Source organism: Euprymna scolopes, chromosome 13 (genome assembly GCF_053919585.1).
Source record: "Euprymna scolopes isolate OS-2025 chromosome 13, ASM5391958v1, whole genome shotgun sequence".
Lineage (NCBI taxonomy): Eukaryota > Metazoa > Mollusca > Cephalopoda > Sepiida > Sepiolidae > Euprymna > Euprymna scolopes.
Genome location: NC_136494.1, coordinates 55101214 through 55121088, shown reverse-complemented (window position 1 = coordinate 55121088; position 19875 = coordinate 55101214). Strand labels below are relative to the sequence as shown.

The 19875-nt window shown below is 31.5% G+C and overlaps 1 protein-coding gene and 1 pseudogene across 1 annotated transcript in view; one reads left to right on the top strand and one right to left on the bottom strand.

Annotated features, from left to right (window-relative positions):
- LOC145292034 (uncharacterized) overlaps window positions 1-19875 on the bottom strand; it is a 172139-nt gene that overhangs the window by 54095 nt on the left and 98169 nt on the right. Inside the window, exon 2 of the mRNA XM_080138058.1 lies at window positions 17815-17850. Coding sequence (XP_079994184.1) covers window positions 17815-17850 — 36 coding nt within the window. The remainder of the gene's footprint in view (window positions 1-17814; window positions 17851-19875) is intronic.
- On the top strand, window positions 4784-4900 carry LOC145292672 (5S ribosomal RNA; annotated as a pseudogene).

Sequence of the window (19875 nt, the reverse complement as noted above, 5' to 3'; positions counted from 1 at the left end):
GACTTCATATTCCCCCTTCTTAAAAATATATATTAAATGCAATAATTTTGAGATTGTAAAGTGCTTCGACCATTTCCGGAACCTACTATACATCCCTCTCCCACTCTTTAAAATACAAGTTAGAAAAGCAGTTCATCTAAGGCATGAAAATTGTTAAACAAAATGTTTTTACTATAGGCTTTAAAAATAAAGGTACAGTATTCAATTTGGAATTTATTTATCTTCAAAGTGCACTTTTATAAATTTTACAAAGTAAAGTATAAAAATTTAATTTAAATTGAATCAAAAAATTACCTTGGATTTATTTTATGTAATGTACATTCTGTTCCATTTAAAAAAAAATTATTGAAAATTTTATATCTATGTCATTAATTGCTACATGAAAGAAAATGTTTTTAAATTGCAACAAACTGTACATACCCATTTAGGTCACAGAGAAAAATGACGCTTAACATCAATGAAATTTCAATGGTAAACGGCTGTGGCGGGAACCCTCGGGGTTCTAATTGCAGAGAATGTTAAAAACATTGGGAGCCATATCATCTAAACGCCATGTAACGGTATCTTTTTTGTCAGTGAGCGACCACTAAAGGGGAATTAAAAAAATACTTTTTTTTTTTTTTTTTTTTTTTTTTTTGTGTGTGTGTGTGTGTGTGTGTGTGTGTGTGTGTGTGTGTGTGTGTGTGTGTGTGTGTGTGTGTGTGTGTGCAATTACTTTCCTATCAAGTTTATAAAATTCTAGAGTGTTTACTTTGGCGGTTTTGCCAAAATGAAACTCAATTTCGTATAACTTAAATAGTTGAATATTGCCAAACATCAATAATAATAATAATAATAATAATAATAATAATAATAATAATAAACAATAGTGGTTTAATGGCATAGGACAGACATAGACACAGGGTACGTTTTAGTCGTTGTGAAAATAGTATAGGTGGTACACTAGATTGGAAAAAATAACTTTTACATTAGGTCCACCTCCACAATTTTCTTTAGAATGACGATTTTTATATGGTTCCGACTATGCTGATTAAGAATAGCCCATTCTAATTTTGCGGAGGCAATTGCTTTTTTTGCCAGTTTTGTATGTACATGCGATAAAAAAATTCTACTTCTCCCTAACCGGCACTGCCACACCCAATTTTTTTTTTTTTCGCATTTTCGGGTGGGGATGCTGACAACGATTATCACGGTTAAATATTGGAGAATTATTCCCCCCAAAGAAAACGCGGTTGTCTACTCCAACAGCCGTTCTTCACATGGGGATGTTGGGGGCCACTATTCCGAACACCGTTCTTAAGATGGGGAGGTTGGTGGTATCTATCCAAAAACCGTTCTTTACATGGGGCGTTTGGGATGTCTATTCTAAACACTATTCTTAACATGACAATACCCAAAGAAGTGCAGTGAAAAAGTCGTAATTGTTATTTTTTTACACGTTAAAATAACACGACATAAAACTGGAATTTTATTTAATATATATATATTGGAGAAAGAATTGAACAGCAAGTTAAGCAGCTAGGGTAACTACCACTTATTTCAGTAACTCTAAACAGTTCATATTCAGTGAAAATATAAAACTTCTGTTTTTACTTTCTATTATTATTCTAATGCCCATTTTTCGGAATTTTATTAATTCACATTGATTTTTGCATTCCCTTTATTGCTTTTCTTAGGTTCAAAATCAAACAGTAAATGTAGTGAAAGCCAGATTATTACATTTCGGTCACGCCAGTATCCGCAATTGTTCAGGAACGCCTTTAGCCACCCCACCACCACCACCACCAACAACAACAACAACAACAACAACAACCGTAGTTTACTTTTTTGCGAGGGAGGCTTCCCCCGGGCAACGCCGGTTACTGGGTCCTGCTAGTATATAAAAAAATGTATAAGTGCTTTTCTTCATAACCGAAATCTAAATAACCACTGTCCCGATTGCTTCGACATTTTGGTATAGCATTTTCATCGTTACCATGCTTTCTTTTATATATCTCTTTTTAATTATAACATGATACTTAATTTTCAATTAATAAATTAGGTTGTTTTGTAACGATGCTGCCATTTGTTTTATTTGGAGAAATATCATCGCCCGTCGGTGATTCACCAGTCACGGGACATCAGTAAAATGAACGTTCGGTCAGTATCAGTATCTCACTTAATGTAAACAGAATTTTTTTTTACAATATGGGTGTATTAGAAATGTTTTACAGATTTCAAATGGGTAAAATTTCATCACGTGATTATTAAACATGTAATCATGTGATTAAAATCTCATTTAAATTAACCTCGTGTGGTCGCTTTCCTGTCAATTATTCATCGAAAATGGATATTAGCAGCAAAGCAACCATTGTGGATCATGTTTTTACTAAGAAAATTTAAGATTCAATTGGAATTTGACGTATATTTGTTCATTGACTAATTAAATTCCTATTTCAGTCATCTAAATTATTTAAGATGAAATGAATTTAGGAATTTATATGCAAACCTAAATATCATTTTTACTTAAAATAGCATTAATACAATAAGTTATTACAAGTTTCATCGTGAAATCACCACGGACTTTTATATCTACTTTTGTTATATTAGAAAATTAGCGACCCTAAAAAAATCTTTAAATATTGAATTTGTGGCATTTAAAAAGTTTTTCAGAATTAGGTTGCTGAGTGTCAAATCAATAATTATCTGTTAAAACTATTTTAAAAAAACAACAACAAAAAACATCCGAAAAAACCTCCCCCCAATCATACGGGCAATAATTTGGTTTCGTGTTTCCCTTGAGTGGTTTCAATAAGGGGGATCGATATATCAGGACTTTGTATTAGAAACTGAGTACCCCTTAAAAATCTTTAATAATTACATTTTATGCATTTTGGTTAAATTTTTTAGCTTGATAATCTGCTACAAAAATTGAAAAAAAAGACGAAATTAAAAAGTATGGTACTTTTTCAGAATTCTCGGGATTTTCCGTCAATTCTGATTAGGACTAGACCGGCAATTACCAGATTAAGCCGAGCGTTGTTCAAATGTTGAAACACTAAATCGATCTTTTATTGGCCCTTTTTTTTGGGGGGGGGGTCATAAAAAATCTAAATTTTAAATTATTTTTGGATGATGGGGAGTATTTTTCTGTTTATTTTTTTTAAACATCTGTTGAAAAAAATAATTTGTACATTCTCTTGAAAACAATTATTGTACCAATTTACGGTTTTCATAAAAAGCATTGATCGTTTCATATTAAAAATTTACGTTTGCAAAAAAAAAAAAAGAAAACAAAGGTTACTGCAAATTTTCTTTGAAGAACTTCACCTAACAATTTACGGTAAAAATTCATCTTTTCTTAGCAAAAAAATAACATTTGTTGATAAAAAAAATTGCAAAGAATAATAAAAGTAGGTTTTTATTAATTTTTACTGATTGTATTTCTATTTTTTCAGTTTGTTTGCTTTGCCATTCGTGTGCGTCTGTTACTTTGCCATAATTGACGAAAAATCCCGAGGATCCGGATCAAATTCTGCAAGAGTGCCCCCCCCCAAAAAAAATATATGTGGGGTGTTCATTGTACATGTCGGCCGATAAAAAGGGTACTTCTTTATTATTGTAGCGAAATCGGCCAGCGGAAAAGTTGATATTGTTTTAAAAAAACATGATAACTATTTACATTTTTTGTCAATTTCAACAATAAGCAATGTTATCTACCTAATTTTCATGTCACAAATATTTAAATCTTCCATGATTCAACAAAAAAAAATAATTTCGGTTATGTTTGTTTTGTCACGTGACATGTGATGTAAAGACAAACGAAAATGGCTAAAATTTCTAATTTATTCGAACATTATTTTCTTCAATACTTAATGTCTACGATATCGTTTTCTGTAAGTTTTGGATATTTTCATTACTGCTACATGGCTAATTATATTTGAAAGCAATATATTTTCTCAAAACATGTGCGAAACTAAGAATATTTATTTGAAAAAAAAAAACAGTTTGCCAAACTATTTCTTATTTTTAAAACTACTTATCCTACAACATTTTTACATTTTTTAAATTCTTTCTTTCTTCTTTCTGAATTATCAGCCTCCCACTTACTTTCTTGGTTTATTCTTTAAACATTTTTCTTTTCAATTTTTCCATACGTTTAGTTTTGATAAAACATACTTTCATACAAAAAGAAAATCGCCTAAATTTTTTTAACTTTACGAAATTTTCCAGTGCGTGTTTACATACATGTCCATAGTACTATTAAACCCTTATGTTTTCACCTATGTCAACCTCAGAAAGAACGAGCGGTGAACGTGCAGTGAATGATTTAAACGGATATACCATTTTAATTTAAGGTATTGCACTTCACAATTCTCTTGGCGTTGGCAATAACATTAACAGGGCTCAGGGACAATTTTATATTCGTATGACTACCACCTACCCTTGATTGTTTCTCACATGGACAAGCATGTGTTGTGTGTTCTACAGTCGGAAAATCAGACGATCTACATCTGCACAGAAAAAGGAATACCTCAAAATATTACGTATCTACAACTATTGAGGACATAAAATAAACGTAAGAAACATACATTTAGTCTTTTTTGTTTTTGTGTTTCATTTTAACACATCGAGACACAACAACGCGTGGCCGAGTACAGCTAATATATATATATATATATATATATATATATATATATATATATATATATATATATATATATATATATATATATATATATATATATATATATATATATATATATATATATATATATATATATATATATATATATATACACACACACACGGCATAATCACGTTGACACACCGGTTCTCGTCAGATCACCGAAGTTAAGCAACGTTGAGCCTGGCTACTACCAGATGGGTGACCATTTGAGAATTCTAGGCGCTGTATGTGCTTTCCGCTTATCTCGGCATTGTTTCCAGCCGTCCTGAACCTCCACTTTCCACTGGTATTAAACAATGTCGAATCAGGAAAGGTGTAGTTGCTGATTGCGCAACTCTTGCCACAAAAATTTCCCGCGCAGGCACCCTTACTGTGGGTATCCATAGTCTGTCAAGACTGAAGGAAGACTTTAATATATATAATGCGAAGCTCACGGTTTGTTTACAAACAAACGTTTGAGCACTTTACGACTGGTGGACGGATGTTTATTTAAATAGACATTCGGACAGATTAGTTGCGGGCACCGCTTCCGTGGTCAAGGGGTAGAACTGCCGACTGTCATCACGACGGTTCTAGGTTCGATCCTCAGCTTGGGATAGGTGCTAGTCTAGCAGCACTGATGAGTTGTGATTCAACGAAACAGGACTATATATCGATGACTACAAATATATTTTATATATATATATATATATATATATATATATATATATATATATATATATATGGGTCGCAAATTATTATCCAGATTCGATTAATACGAATCTATATTAAAATAAGTAAAGAAATCACGAGTAGCTTAACACGCACATTTTCGCCAAAACATCTAAATCAATAAAATACTTTAAAGTAACAATAACGACAAATGTAAACATACTGAATTAGAAATAAAATACATAAATACATGCCGTACTTTTCTCCCGTTAAAATAAAATAAAATAAATAACAACAGAATATGATGATGATCGCGAAAATCGAAAGCGTACAAGATGGATCATACACTAATCTTGAATTTTTCCGATACAAATTATCCACCGATGCTCGTAAACATCGGTTACAGAATCTCGAACATATTTATATATGCATGTGTACAATCATTGATGTGTGATAAAAAATGATTTTATCATCTATATCTTATACATTTTGTTTTCGTATATTTTTCAACCATTTGCTTATGCGTAATTTGTTCATGTCGAAATGTTATTCTAATCGAAATGTTGTGAAATGAAGGTAAAATATGGTTTATTAAGCAGCAAACAAAAATGTGTAGTTTCTGCGACCATTCCACTCAAAGTGACTTTTTTACGAAAAAAATCTGCATGGCCGCAAGCATCCTTTTCAGTTGGCCAACTCTTTAAGGGTGGATGTTCCTCAGAGTCTTCCGTAAGAAATTCGCCTCACGCTTCACCGGTTCTGGCGGTCTGGATAGGTGGGTAAAATTTGGCGTTCGTTCACAAAATGGAGGATTCGTAAAAACTAGATAATAAAAGAAGGTTTTTCCCCAATAAAGTAGATGTAAAATTAAACAGAAGAGGAAATGTTTTCGTTTATTTGATTTTTTATTTTATTTTACATATTTGCGTTGCCAATTTGGACCTGGAATAAGAGGAAGTGTAAAGCATATGGATTTCCATGTTTACAGTTTAGTTTCATGCGTCTTAAACGGAGAGAAAGGTTAATGGGATATACATACATTAATATATCTATATAAAACATATGAGTGTATATATATATATATACATATATAAATATTAATAAATATATATACGCATTACATATTGCATAAATAAAAGTTCCACTGCATAGATAAAATATATAAACACACTCTATGACATATACACACATTATTGTCATAATACAATAACCATGGACGCCTACCGTCTCTCTCTCTCTCTCTCTCTCTCTCTCTCTCTCTTTCTCTAATATAAATATGAATATATATATATATATATATATATATAAATTAGAACCCCGGGATACGGCATTAAAAATACAGTAAATAATAATAGTAAGATACAGTACAGTATATAATACACACACACACACACACACACACACACACACACATATATATATATATATATATATATATATATATATATATATATATACTAAAATAACATTATAAGTAACACCAGGGACCAGAAAACATCGCATTCCATATCGTAACCTCAGAAAACCCGTATCCAAGGGCCACCGTATCCCGCGGTTCTACTGTATATATATATATATATATATATATATATATATATATATATATATATATATATATATATATATATATATAAAATATATATGGCGATTAAGCTACACTGAATATTCTGCGTTTCATCCAACTATAGGATTTATCAGGCTTATGCGCATAAGCCTGACGAATCCTATAGTTGGATGAAACGCAGAATATTCAGTGTAGCTTAATCGCCATATATATTTTATAAATTACTAACTAGCTCTACCTACGTATAGAGCACTTTTGAAGTAAATACTTTAGTTTACGCATTAATCTATACTTTCGTATATTAAATTTATGTGAATAAATGAAGTAGTTATATATATATATATATATATATATATATATATGCATGCAACCACACGTATATATACATATATACTTACGCATATAAACACATAATTTATGTATACACGTGTATATAAAATAATGCATATATATGTAAATATGTATGGATATGTATTTAAACTTTCAACTAGCCATTTTCTTAGTTCGATTTAACCCTATTAGATTATTTTCTTTGGTGATATGTAAAGTCGCCTGTCTATTCTGATAAATAAAACACAATAGACTATTTTGTAAAACTAGATTAGTCGCATTATTGTCGAAATACAGCCCAATTTAATGTCAAAATTGGACCTCTAGAGTACGCCATATAATCGCGAACAGCGGAGCAATATGGCAGAAACTGTGTTTAAATTATAAATGCCCAAAATTATTCTTTAAAATAAAAACATATTGTGTTGTGTCTGCACAAATAATTAACAAGAACACGAAAGTATACAATAATATATTAGGAAGAAAAGTTATATGCATATTTACATGTCTTCAGATATACTTCAGTTGGAGATATTCCGGCAGGTGGCGTGTTGCATGTCTTACTGGAGGCAGCATAAGCGTCTTGCCTATTTGGCGGTCGTTGCCGGACTCCCCCTGATTGATACCTTTATATATCTCACTCACCCGCCAATGTTAATTAGTGGGCTTCTCCACAACATATTGTATAATACAGATATTTTTCAGTAATTTGTTTTAATTTAAAATTTGCTGCATCTACCAACACGTTTTATATATAGTTCTTATATATAAGCTCATGTATATAAAACATTTATAAACATATACACAAGTAATCACATATGTACACGCACACACATATAATTTAGGTACATTTATATGTCTACATATTAGCATGTACAGGATTACTTAGAAAATATATAACCAATCATGATGAATTTTGAAACATTACTATCAAGCATGACTGGTCCAACTATAGGCTATATTCAGTAGATGGAATAGTGAAAATACTTCGTGAAAATTCAGATCCTTTATATTTTTTTGAAATTTTAACAATTGTGTTTGGATATCAATTAACGCATATTCCCAGATTGTCGGGGGTTTAGAGTTCTGAAAGGGCATATTAAGATTTGCATTGAATTTGATCAATGATAATTAGACTCGAAAGAAGTAAGATTCATAAATTTTTAAATATTTTCTTAAGATCCTTAAACTTGCCTTAAAATCAAAGCTTTTTTTTTTTATATAGTAAGAAATGAGTAATGGATTTTGATCAAAATTAGAATAAGGATTTCATACCTAAGGTTTAGTGCCATAAATATCTTGATTTGGATTTGGAAATAAGACATAAAACTGGTTCAAAACTGTTCTCTTCGGGGCTTAAATTTACCCATCTAGGGACTGATATTCTCATAGTATATATTTATATGCTAGAAGAATTCATATATATAAAAGTTTTTCAAAAGACTGATTACACAGGATGAAACCTGGGTCCATCACTATGATCCAGAGACCAAAGCCCAGTCAATGCAGTGGAAGAAGGCAAGGGTGCAGCCCTCCGCTGGCAAGGTCATGCTCATAGTCTTCTGGGACCAGGACGGAGTGGTGATGACAGATTTCCTGGCAAAGGGTACCACAATTACAGGAGCCTATTATGCTTCACTTTTGAGAAAATTAAGGGAAACTATCAAAATCAAGAGGCGGGGCAAGATCAGCAAAGGTACCCTCCTCCTGCAGGACAACGCTCCGGTCCACAACTCGCATGTCGCCAGATCAGAAGCACGGGCGTGTGGTTATGAAATCCTGCCCCATCCTCCCTACTCTCCTGACCTTGCAGCCTCTGACTTTCACCTCTTCCCAGCCATGAAGTTGTTTTTGAAAGGAAATCGTTTCCCAGATGATGCAGCCTTGATTACTGAAGTCATGTCGTGGTTGGAGGATCAACCTGGGGTGTTCTACAAAAACGGTCTCCAGGGCTGCATCAAACGATGGGAGAAATGCACAACTCTGCGTGGTTCCTATGTAGAGAGACTAATTACTGTGCCAAGTTTTGTTGCTCTACTGCTATGGGAAGTGGGTCAGGAGCATTACATATTGCCCGCCCTCGTAAGTAATAAATATTGTACTTTTCTTCGTGTATTGAGTATTGTGGCCACATTTAAGCTGGGATATCTGCTACCTGTCTCCCCTCTTAGACAGGGTTCAAAAGAGAGTCGCCAACCTTATAGGTTCCACACTATCAGCTAGGCTTCAACTGCAGTTCAATCGACGAAATGTTGCATCCCTCTACCTGCTTTACAAGTATTTTAGTCGTAGGTGCTCCAATGAACTATAAGTCCTTGTAGTTCTGAATATAAATACCCCCGATAAACCTGTCAAGCAACAAAATCAATCCCTACATAGTAGATATCCCCAGATGTAATAAAGATTCTACTCTAATAGTTTCTTCCCTAGGATTGCTAGACTTTGGAATTCCCTTCCAGGTTCCTGTTTCCCTGACTGTACTGACATGCAAAAGTTAAAGTGTAATGTAAACAGACATCTTGCTGCTAAACTCCCTAAATAGTATCCCTGAAATATAGTCCTAAATAGTAGCCCCGTACATCGAAGTGGCAATGTGCCTTGTTTGGAGTGTAAATGCAATACAAAAAATAAAAAATATTCGTGAAGCGCCCATTTATCAAGTAGTTGAAAACCGTAGCAACATTACGTCTAATTCGGATGCAAGTTCTTAGATTGTTGTGTGTGGATTGGCTTCGATTAATGCTCTTAATTGATCGTTAGTTGATTAGTATTTATTTGCTTTCCCACCAAAGCAAAATGTGGCACGAGGTCTTTTTTAAAGTGGGGTTAAACCAGCTCCTCGAAAAAAAGGCAAAGGGGGCACTCTAGTTGGGACCAAAAATAATAATTTTCCCAGTATAGAGGGTTTTCCCTCCACTGACCGGGACAAATTACCTTAAGTGCAGCATCTTCAGAACAGACACTACACCCCGATCCCGGCCGAAGGCCAAGAACAACAGAAAAAAGGCAACCCTTCTATCTATTTATTTAAAAAGAAAATACAATCTTCTTATATATGACTTGTGGAATTGCATTCACTAGCAAAAGATCTAGCTAATTTGCATATCTTTTTAAACATTCATTTTAATTAATTCTCTATTAGTTGCTTCGGTTTTTCTAATGGGATAATCATCTTTAGTTAACTATTAAATGTAATTATATTCATGCCGATAGTCTACATGACTTATATTTACATAATATTTTCGTAAAATGTTTATAGTAAACACACAATTGTTTCCATATATATTTATGTATACGTAGATATTTTTGTTTAACAAATTGTGCCTACCAAACTCCTCTTAGAGCTTTTGGTCTACAGACATGAAACTTCATATAAAGGTATTTGAATCCATGCAAAACTTTATATTATGGTTTTATCCAGGAAAAATCGGTGCAAAAGTGTGAAAATTAAAAAAAAAATTAAATTTGCCAGGTGAAGGTCGAACGCCAGCATTACAAATGCATAATGTAGTAGGTATTGGTTTATGTTTTAATTTTTAGCCTTGCAGTAAACACGTTTTCATAACTCAGACATTGATGGCAGAGGCAAAATAAATCGTGAGCTGAACGTTTTGGTTTCGATTCTCCGTAGTGGCGCATGTGTCTTTTTTTTTAATACTTTTTAAATCATTACTATATATTGCATCCAATCTATCTATCTATCTATCTATCTATATGTATGTATATATATATATATATATATATATATATATATATATATATATATATATATATATATATATATATATATAAAAGTGAAAATGTCTGTCTTTTCTCTATGGTAGTTAAGGAAGACTATTATACAGAAAGGCATTACTTTACATATTCACACTTTTTATATATACATATGCACATAACCTTATGGACAGTACATAGGGCCCGAGCAAAGCCGTGCGGAACTGGTAGTAGTATGAAAATGCAAAGAATATGATTTTGCGGTATGTACCTATTTCAATCGCTATCGTTCTGTCATCTCTCACACAAACAAATAAACAATGTATGTGTTTGTATGAATCAAATATTGACAAACAGTTCGATGAGAGATAATGCGATCAAAATATTAGTAATAATAAAAGAGTTTGGGGCGAGGCGTGTCTAGAAATATGATGTTTATGATTTGCAATGTATATGTGTTGTGTGTGTGTTCAGATATGAATGATGAATATGATACGAGAAATCAAATAGTAGTATGTATGATAGTTTTAGAGACGACGAAAATCGCGCCATTCATGTCGTAGAGCCCATCAACTTGATCCCAGCCACTTAACATATCCACTGACCCTGAAAACGCCTCTATTCTATACCCTAATAGGATCAAAAGTAATCAATATTCATACTTTATATATAAAAGCAAGAGCTTGTAACAATAGCGGTTTAAATAGCCATCCGCTTAGATTAAAAGGGTGTTTGCATTATTTTCCGCTTTTTTGTTTTAAATATCCAATACAAATTATAAATATATAACGCTATATTTTATTTTATGTTTTATTATTGCTTTTGACATTTGAAACTTCAACCTGATCATCTGAATTTAAAGACTTTAAACAAATTACCTTTCCTCTACCCTCGGATACTACCATTATCGAAACGAATTAATTCTCGCAAAATTTGCTGCCTACTTTTAACCAGAAACTTTCAGTTTTTACGCACATTTTACCAATCTTCACGCATCATGGATATTAAACTTTTTTCAATGAGTAATTTTATATTTTGATCCCCTTCATTATATTCTTTCTTTATATTCTACTTTCATTCCCTTTATGTCACTTATAGGCGTTTAATTTTTAATATTTTTTCTTTATGTGTGCTACTTAGCAAAATTATTCTTAACCAATATTAGTATTTTGCTAAAAGTTTTCTTCTGATGAGATGTGTTTACATTGAAAACTCATGGGGTAAGGACATTAATTTAAACTTTGCATTCTTTGATTCAAACAATAAATTTTGAATTTTATTTGAAAATTGATCCTTTTAAATAAAATTTAAACATATAAACTAGAATCTTTATTCGCTCTATTTAGTATGTTGAGCAATTTTATTTGGCTGGGATTGTCTTATATGAATATTCTCTTCTAGTATACTATGAGACTAGGAACCATTAGATCCATCAACCTGTATTCATTTCAGTAGTTCAATATATATATATATATATATATATATATATATATATATATATATATATATACTTTGAACTATTGAAATCAATCAGATTATAGGTTAATGAATCTAATGGTTCCTCGTCTAATAGTATACTAGAAGAAAATATTCATATAAGAAAACCTCAGCCAAATAAAATTGCTCAATATACTAGATAGAGTAAATAAAAATGATAAAGTATACTATGAGACTAGGAACCATTCGATTCATCAACCTGTAATCTAATTCATTTCAATAGTTCAAAGTATATATATATATATATATATATATATATATATATATATATATATATATATATATATATATATATATACTAGCATTTCAGCCCGGCGTTGCCCGGGTGTTTGGAGGTGTATTTTGACAAAAAAAGGTAATTCTTTTTAAATTTGTACCCCTAATCTGACCCCTTAGCATTTATTGTTTTGGGCTCAAATCAAGTTATTAAGTAAGATCCATGTCTAAGGAATCTATATCTAAAATGTCAAGTATTTAGACCCAAAATTAGCGGAGGTGTTTGGTAGCGTTCTCAAAGGTCAAATCGTTAACAGACAAATTTCTGTCCGAAAATGGATTATAAATATTTTCCTAAATCTCAGTACCCTGTGTATCAAATTTCGAGTCTGTAGTCTGAGTTATTGCATAGAGATATGTACACACACAGACAGACAGACACTTTCACTTTTATAGATATATAGATATACTAGCATGGGCGTCCGACGTTGCCCGGGTATTTGGAGGTGTAGGTTGAGCAAAAAAAAAAAAAGCTGTCAATTTTTTTAACTATAACCCCTATTACGACCCCTTAAAACTTATTGTTTTGGGCTCCAGTAAAGTTATTAAGTTAGATCGATGTCCAAGGAAGCTTATATCTAAACTTTCAAGTGTTTAGACCCAAAATTGTCGGAGGAGTTAGGTAGAGTTCTCAAAGGTCAAATCGTTGAACTTTGATCCCTTAATCGCCAAATTCCTGACCAAAAACCGATCACATCGATTTTTCCAAATCTCAGTACCCTGTATATCAAATTTCGAGTCAGTAGAGTTAAACTTGACAGTTATTGCGTAGGGAAATGTACACAGACAGACAGACAGACACACAGACAGACAGATACACAGATAGATAGATTTGTTTAACGAAAATATATACGCATACATAAATATATATGGAAACAATTTTGTGTTTACGATAAACTTCTTTTGCAAATATGTAAGTATAAATCATGTAGAATATCTGCATGAATATAATTACACGTAATAGTATACTAAAGATGATTATCCCATTAGAAAACCGAAGTAACTAAGAGGGAATTAATTAAAATGAATGTTTAAAAGAATATGCAAATTAGCTAGCAACCAAGATATAAGAAAACTGTATTTTCTTTTTAAATAAATGGAAAAGGGAGTTTTTAATATGAATATAAATACACACAAAAGAAAACCGATTTTATAGGAGTATATATGTATATATCTATATATATATATATATATATATATATATATATATATATGTCTGTGTGTGTGATGCATATTATTTGTTCTTTTGAATTGATGAATTGCAGTCTTAAGTAACATGAAAACAGCTGTTCTCTCTAATAAAACCGAGAGACACACCGACTAATGCACAAACCCTTATCTTAACTGTAACCCTAACACCTTTCCCAATACTTTACTCAATACTTCAACTTGACAAGCACAAATGCCACAGTCACAACACAAATCCAATTTTTGATTATTTCTCCTTCTTGAATATTTGATATTCAAATACCCGATTAACCAACTAGAAAGATCAGACATAATCGACACTATATAATCTATACCCCAATTTAAGTCTCAATACTAAAAAAAAATGTTAAAATAAATAAACTGTGTATGACCGACAATGCAAAATTTCAGATAAAATAAGCTACAGTTATTAAAAGGTTTTTTTCCTTATTAAATTACACGGACTGAACTACACTAACAATTCGGAAAACGTTTAATCACACACCTTAATTCAATTTTCATTTCTATTTAAATAAAATACAAATAATGAAAAATATTTTTAATATTAACTTAACTAAGCGGAATATTCATATACCAGAAAAAAGATGAAAAAAAAATTCGTTTAATTTGCCAAACTTCCTTACAATTTCACACTTTCGCCAAAGCGATCCAGATGTTTTAAGAGACTACCAAGTATCCAAATACAAACGGTTAACAACACACGTTAGATTTGAAATAATAAATAATATGAAAGAGAAACGGAACCACTAATGCTGTTCACCCAAATTGTCTGACACGTGGAAAAATATAAATTTCAACAAATAACCATGTGCATGTTGAACAAGATTAATTTTGTAAATCAAACACACGGAAATATAAAACCTTCAATCGATCACAAGTGAAGCGATACAATACGCTGTAGAATCTATGAACAAACATTTCCATAAACACTCAATAAACGACTAATAAGAAAACTAATTAATAAAAGAAAACAATACATTTTTAAATAAACAAACATTCGATTCATCCCGTTTCAACAAACAACGAACAGCTTCGTAAACAATATAGTAATATATCATCAATATATAATCTATATTAACGCCAAACTTGGAGCGTCTAACAGGACCGACGAATCTTTCTAGAAAAAGCAATCCGGATTTTCTTCTAAGTACAGGATGAACCCCGAGCACACACACACATACATACATTTTATATATATATATATATATATATATATATATATATATATATATATATATATATATATATACAGGTTGGCCCACTTAAAAGTAGCTCAGAAAATGTAGTAGAAAAGGGAAGCATGTTTTTATTACTTAAATTACCTGTAGCATTGTTTAAATTATCTGTAGTGTTATAAAATATGCTGGAAGTGTTATCCGACAACATTTATGCATTTCTGGGCACGTTTAACAACGTTTGCAGATACTGCGTCTGGTGATTCTCCTGATAGCGATGGTAATGTTATCCTTTAGTTGGTCTGGATTGTGAAGATTATTTGCATAAACTTTTTGTTTAAAAGTTCCCCAAAGATAAAAATCACATGATGACAAGTCCGGGAACGTGGTAGCCATAACCCTTTGCTTATTGTTCTCTCTTCTGTAAACATGCCATGAACTCGTGTCAGTGATCTGTGAGACGTGTGGCATGTAGCACCATCTTTTTGGAAAAAGAATTGCTTTTTTTTGTGGTGTCAGTTGGTCGATAAGAGAAAGATTAGAGAGATCAGACTACTTTTAAGTGGGCCACCCTATATATATATATATATATATATATATATATATATGTGTGTGTGTGTGTGTGTGTGTGTGTGTGTGTGTGTGTGTGCTGTACGTATCCAGCGTTACTCGAGAATCTTTTGCCTCAACTCTTTAACTTTTTCTATGACGTTGGTACTTCCAACATATTACAGATATTATGTAGGTTTAAGTTAGTAGAAGAGTGTATAAATTTGTCTGTCGACCCTTTTGTATTTTTTTAATCACCAGAATATTGTGTCAGGAAAAGTCCCGACTAAATTACAGTCACTTTTCATTCTTTTATTGAGTCGTCAAAATTTCTACAAAGATCTGGCGGGGAGAAAGTGTACAATAGACCTGGTGGTCATTTCAGTCATTTCAATTCTGCAAAGATCGCACTCCGATTAATAAAAACGAAATGCTACTAAATAAGTTGTTTAATATGAAATGACAGATTAGCGTGAGTGGGGATAGAAAAATAGAGAAAGGAGAAAATACAACAATTTTGAAAAGAAAAGAAAAACGTTCAAATACAAAAATCCAATATCTTCATTGAATAGAATTTAGGGGTCATTCTGCACCCATCAATTCAATATTAGACCGCAGTTTTGTTCATACGAATCAAATTTATAAAAAGAAGCCCCCGAGATATTTTAAATCAAAAAATTATCCAAAGAATCTTTTATGGTCAAAAATATATAAATATATACTATATTTCTGTTTTGTTGGCGTGTTGTCTTTTTGTTCAGAAATATATCTGAATACATAGACCTATAGCAAAAGCAAACAACTTTCCAAGTGCAAAATTTTTGAGAATTTCAGTATTATGAGATTTGTTTTTTCTTAAGACAACATGAATAACCCAATAAAGAAAGCTTTTTAAGGGGAAGTTCATACAATATGCATAGCAAAACGACCCTTGCATTTTGCTATTTATCAATATAGGCATTTCATATATAAACATAAATGTTATAAGGAGATAGAATCTTTTGGGTACCGATTTTAAGTATTTATTTCAACAGTAATCCATACGTGGGTAGAAATTAGGAGTAAGTTATGGAAATATATTACAATTAAGCTACACACAAGTTTCTGCCTTTCATCCCCGAGGGTATCGTCAGCCTAAAGAAGTAAAAGTCAGAAACTTTTTTTGTTAGAAATCCTGTAACTGACTAACGAAAACATAAAATGAATGATTTGTTAACTTACTAAACTAAAAATAATATGTATATCTAAACTAATCCGGTAACACAAATTCCATGCATTTTAACCTGACGATTATTTACGAGGATGAAACGCGTAATCAAATGTGTAGCTTGATTGCCATAAATATATTTTTACAAATCACTACATATATAATAAATATATCATATAAATAATATATATATATATTTTTTTAATATTTATAAAATATATATTCTAAATATATATATAAATATATATTCTAAAATATATATTTCATAAATTATTTATATATATATTATACATTTATATATATATATCATACGTATAAAATAGAGTATGCGTATATATATATATATATATATATATATATATATATATATATATATATATATATAATATCGAGTATATACTCTCACATCAAAACTGAGATATGCGTGCTTGATAATCAGATGAATTCTATATTTTATTACAGTGGGTCATCCAGCAACCCATCCACCTTTCCAATATGCAAGTAACACTGTGTAGCTAGTAGACGCTATTTCAAGAATTTTCTTTCCATAGAAAAGTTGTTCTATCATGTTTTTTTAGTCTAGACTAACTACTATTTCAAGTTAAGTGCTGAGAATATTTTGAAAGGCATCATAACTGAGATACGACACGACGATCCCACAGTATATATATATATATATATATATATATATATATATATATATATATATATATATAATCAAATGAGAGGAGCAAATAGAAGAACTCTTCTTGCCACAAGATGTGGTTTGTGTTCAGTCTTCTTGTCCATCGATTAAGTGCCATGTGGCCAGAAGCGTTCGGTGTTAGGAGAATTGCCACTTTCGTTTCGCGTCGTTCAATATTGACAATCAGTTCACTCTTGAAGTGACACTTAAACTAACACAGCCATGGAACAATGCAGCAAGACAAAGTCCAACACAATAACATTACCAAAAATAGTAAGCAATACTCACCTCCAAGACATATATGATCGTACCATTTGCATTTTACTGGAAGAGACAATACAAAAACAAAAAATTAGTTTTCCGGATTCAAACAAAGATAAGGTAAGAACATATATTCATCATTAATATAAATGAGCATCTGTGTGTGTGTGTGCTTTTCTCTCTCTATCACCTTTCTTTCTCGCTATTTCTTTTTCTCTGAGCTTAATTTTAAAAATACTCACTACACTTATACCAACTTTGATTTGATGAGAAAGATATGGCATCGGGCTTATAATGACACTGTTGCTAATGTTAAAAGCAATAAGTACTTCTAATCTGTAAAATTACTCCAGGGAATTGCAGCATATTTAAGATAAATCGCGCAGCATTTGTGATTTGGGTTAAGGCTTGTACGAGCACTAATATTAGTACTAACTATAATGATACTGATAATAATAGATACTTAAACATTATCTGATAGAATCGCACTGAATTGATAAATTATTATTATTATTATTATTATTATTATTAATAATAATAATAATAATAATAATAATAATAATTCGGGTTGTAAAAATATGACAAATACAAGACAATCCATTGCGACATATACAAACGTCTGTACATTGCACACATAGTCAAATGTAGATAAGAGTAGAATGAAGGGAAATAATAAATACCTCTAGGAATAAAAACGTAGAAATACAAACAAATACATCCAAAGAAATCATTAGATGCGATCATAATCCATAAAGAAGAAAAACTGCATCCCATCAAGTTACCGGGTGAAACTCAAGGAGATAAATACAAAACAAAGAGAGGTGAATAAAATATGAAAAATAAAGCTTTCGTAATACCAATAATTAAATGCTGGGAATAAAAATCTAGAAACAAAACTAAAATAAATTGAAATCAAAGAAATACAAAATTGCTTCCGTATAAAGTATGGCCCTGATGAAAACAGAAATAGATACGTATAACCACTTTAAGTACGTAAGCAAACTCACACAACCAGAAAACGTGGATCGTAGCAATAGTCTAGAAATAGCATTACATGAATCTAAGGAAACTAAATCCACCCTAAAAAGTGGCGGGACTAACCTTAATTGATACTACACAAAATGGTGTGAAGGGTCAAGAGGAATAGAAATTCCTTGGAGAAAAGCACAATCCATACCTCCACTGGAAAGACGGAAAGGTACTTGAAGTTTAGGAAAGCGTATTACCACTCAGATTCCTCGACTGTAATCAACAACTAAACAATAATAAACGGCTATTGCGATAACACAAAACGAGTTGAATGAAATATCAATAAAGAAGGAGAATGCAGAAAACCTGAGAAGGTTTTCCGTCATTCAAATCCCAGTGTATACCAAATTTTATTGCCAGTGAATAGTCATTAATAAAGACTACTGTGAATTTTTTAAATAATATTAATAAGCACTTATGCAGTCCACAATATGAGTGCATTTCACCAAATTTTCCACGAAGCACCCTTTCGATGCAGTCTGTGGCATAGTAGCAGTTTGGAAAATATGCAATTAATAATACCACTGCTACTGCTACTATTACTACAACTACTTCTACTTCTACTACTATTACTGCTAACAATGCTATTATTATTGCTACTACTACTTCACTCACAAGGAATTAAAACTATTTCAAATTTGATTGTAGTATAACGACTTTTTATAGTTCTCTGTTTACTAATTTATTTTATTGCTGGTTTAAAAAAAATCTATATATATATAAAACCCCTCATATTTCTTCAAATATTTAAGCATATCTCTTCATGGGAAAACACTGAAAAAATGAGTTTTTGGCACAATGAAAAGTATTCTGTCTGCAACATACACTGCGTATCAAATTTTTAACGAGGTTACATTTTTTTTTTAAATATTTAAGGAACGAGTGATTAAAAATCCATGAAACTTTGAGAAAGTGCTTACAATACTATTCAGCTACTCCAGTCAGAAAATGAAAGTATTTAAACCAGTATTAGCGAAACTTTGGCAAAAAATAGGGATACCTGTTGATTCAATGTGTCAAGTTATTAACGAGGTTGAGAAAAAACACAATATACCCATA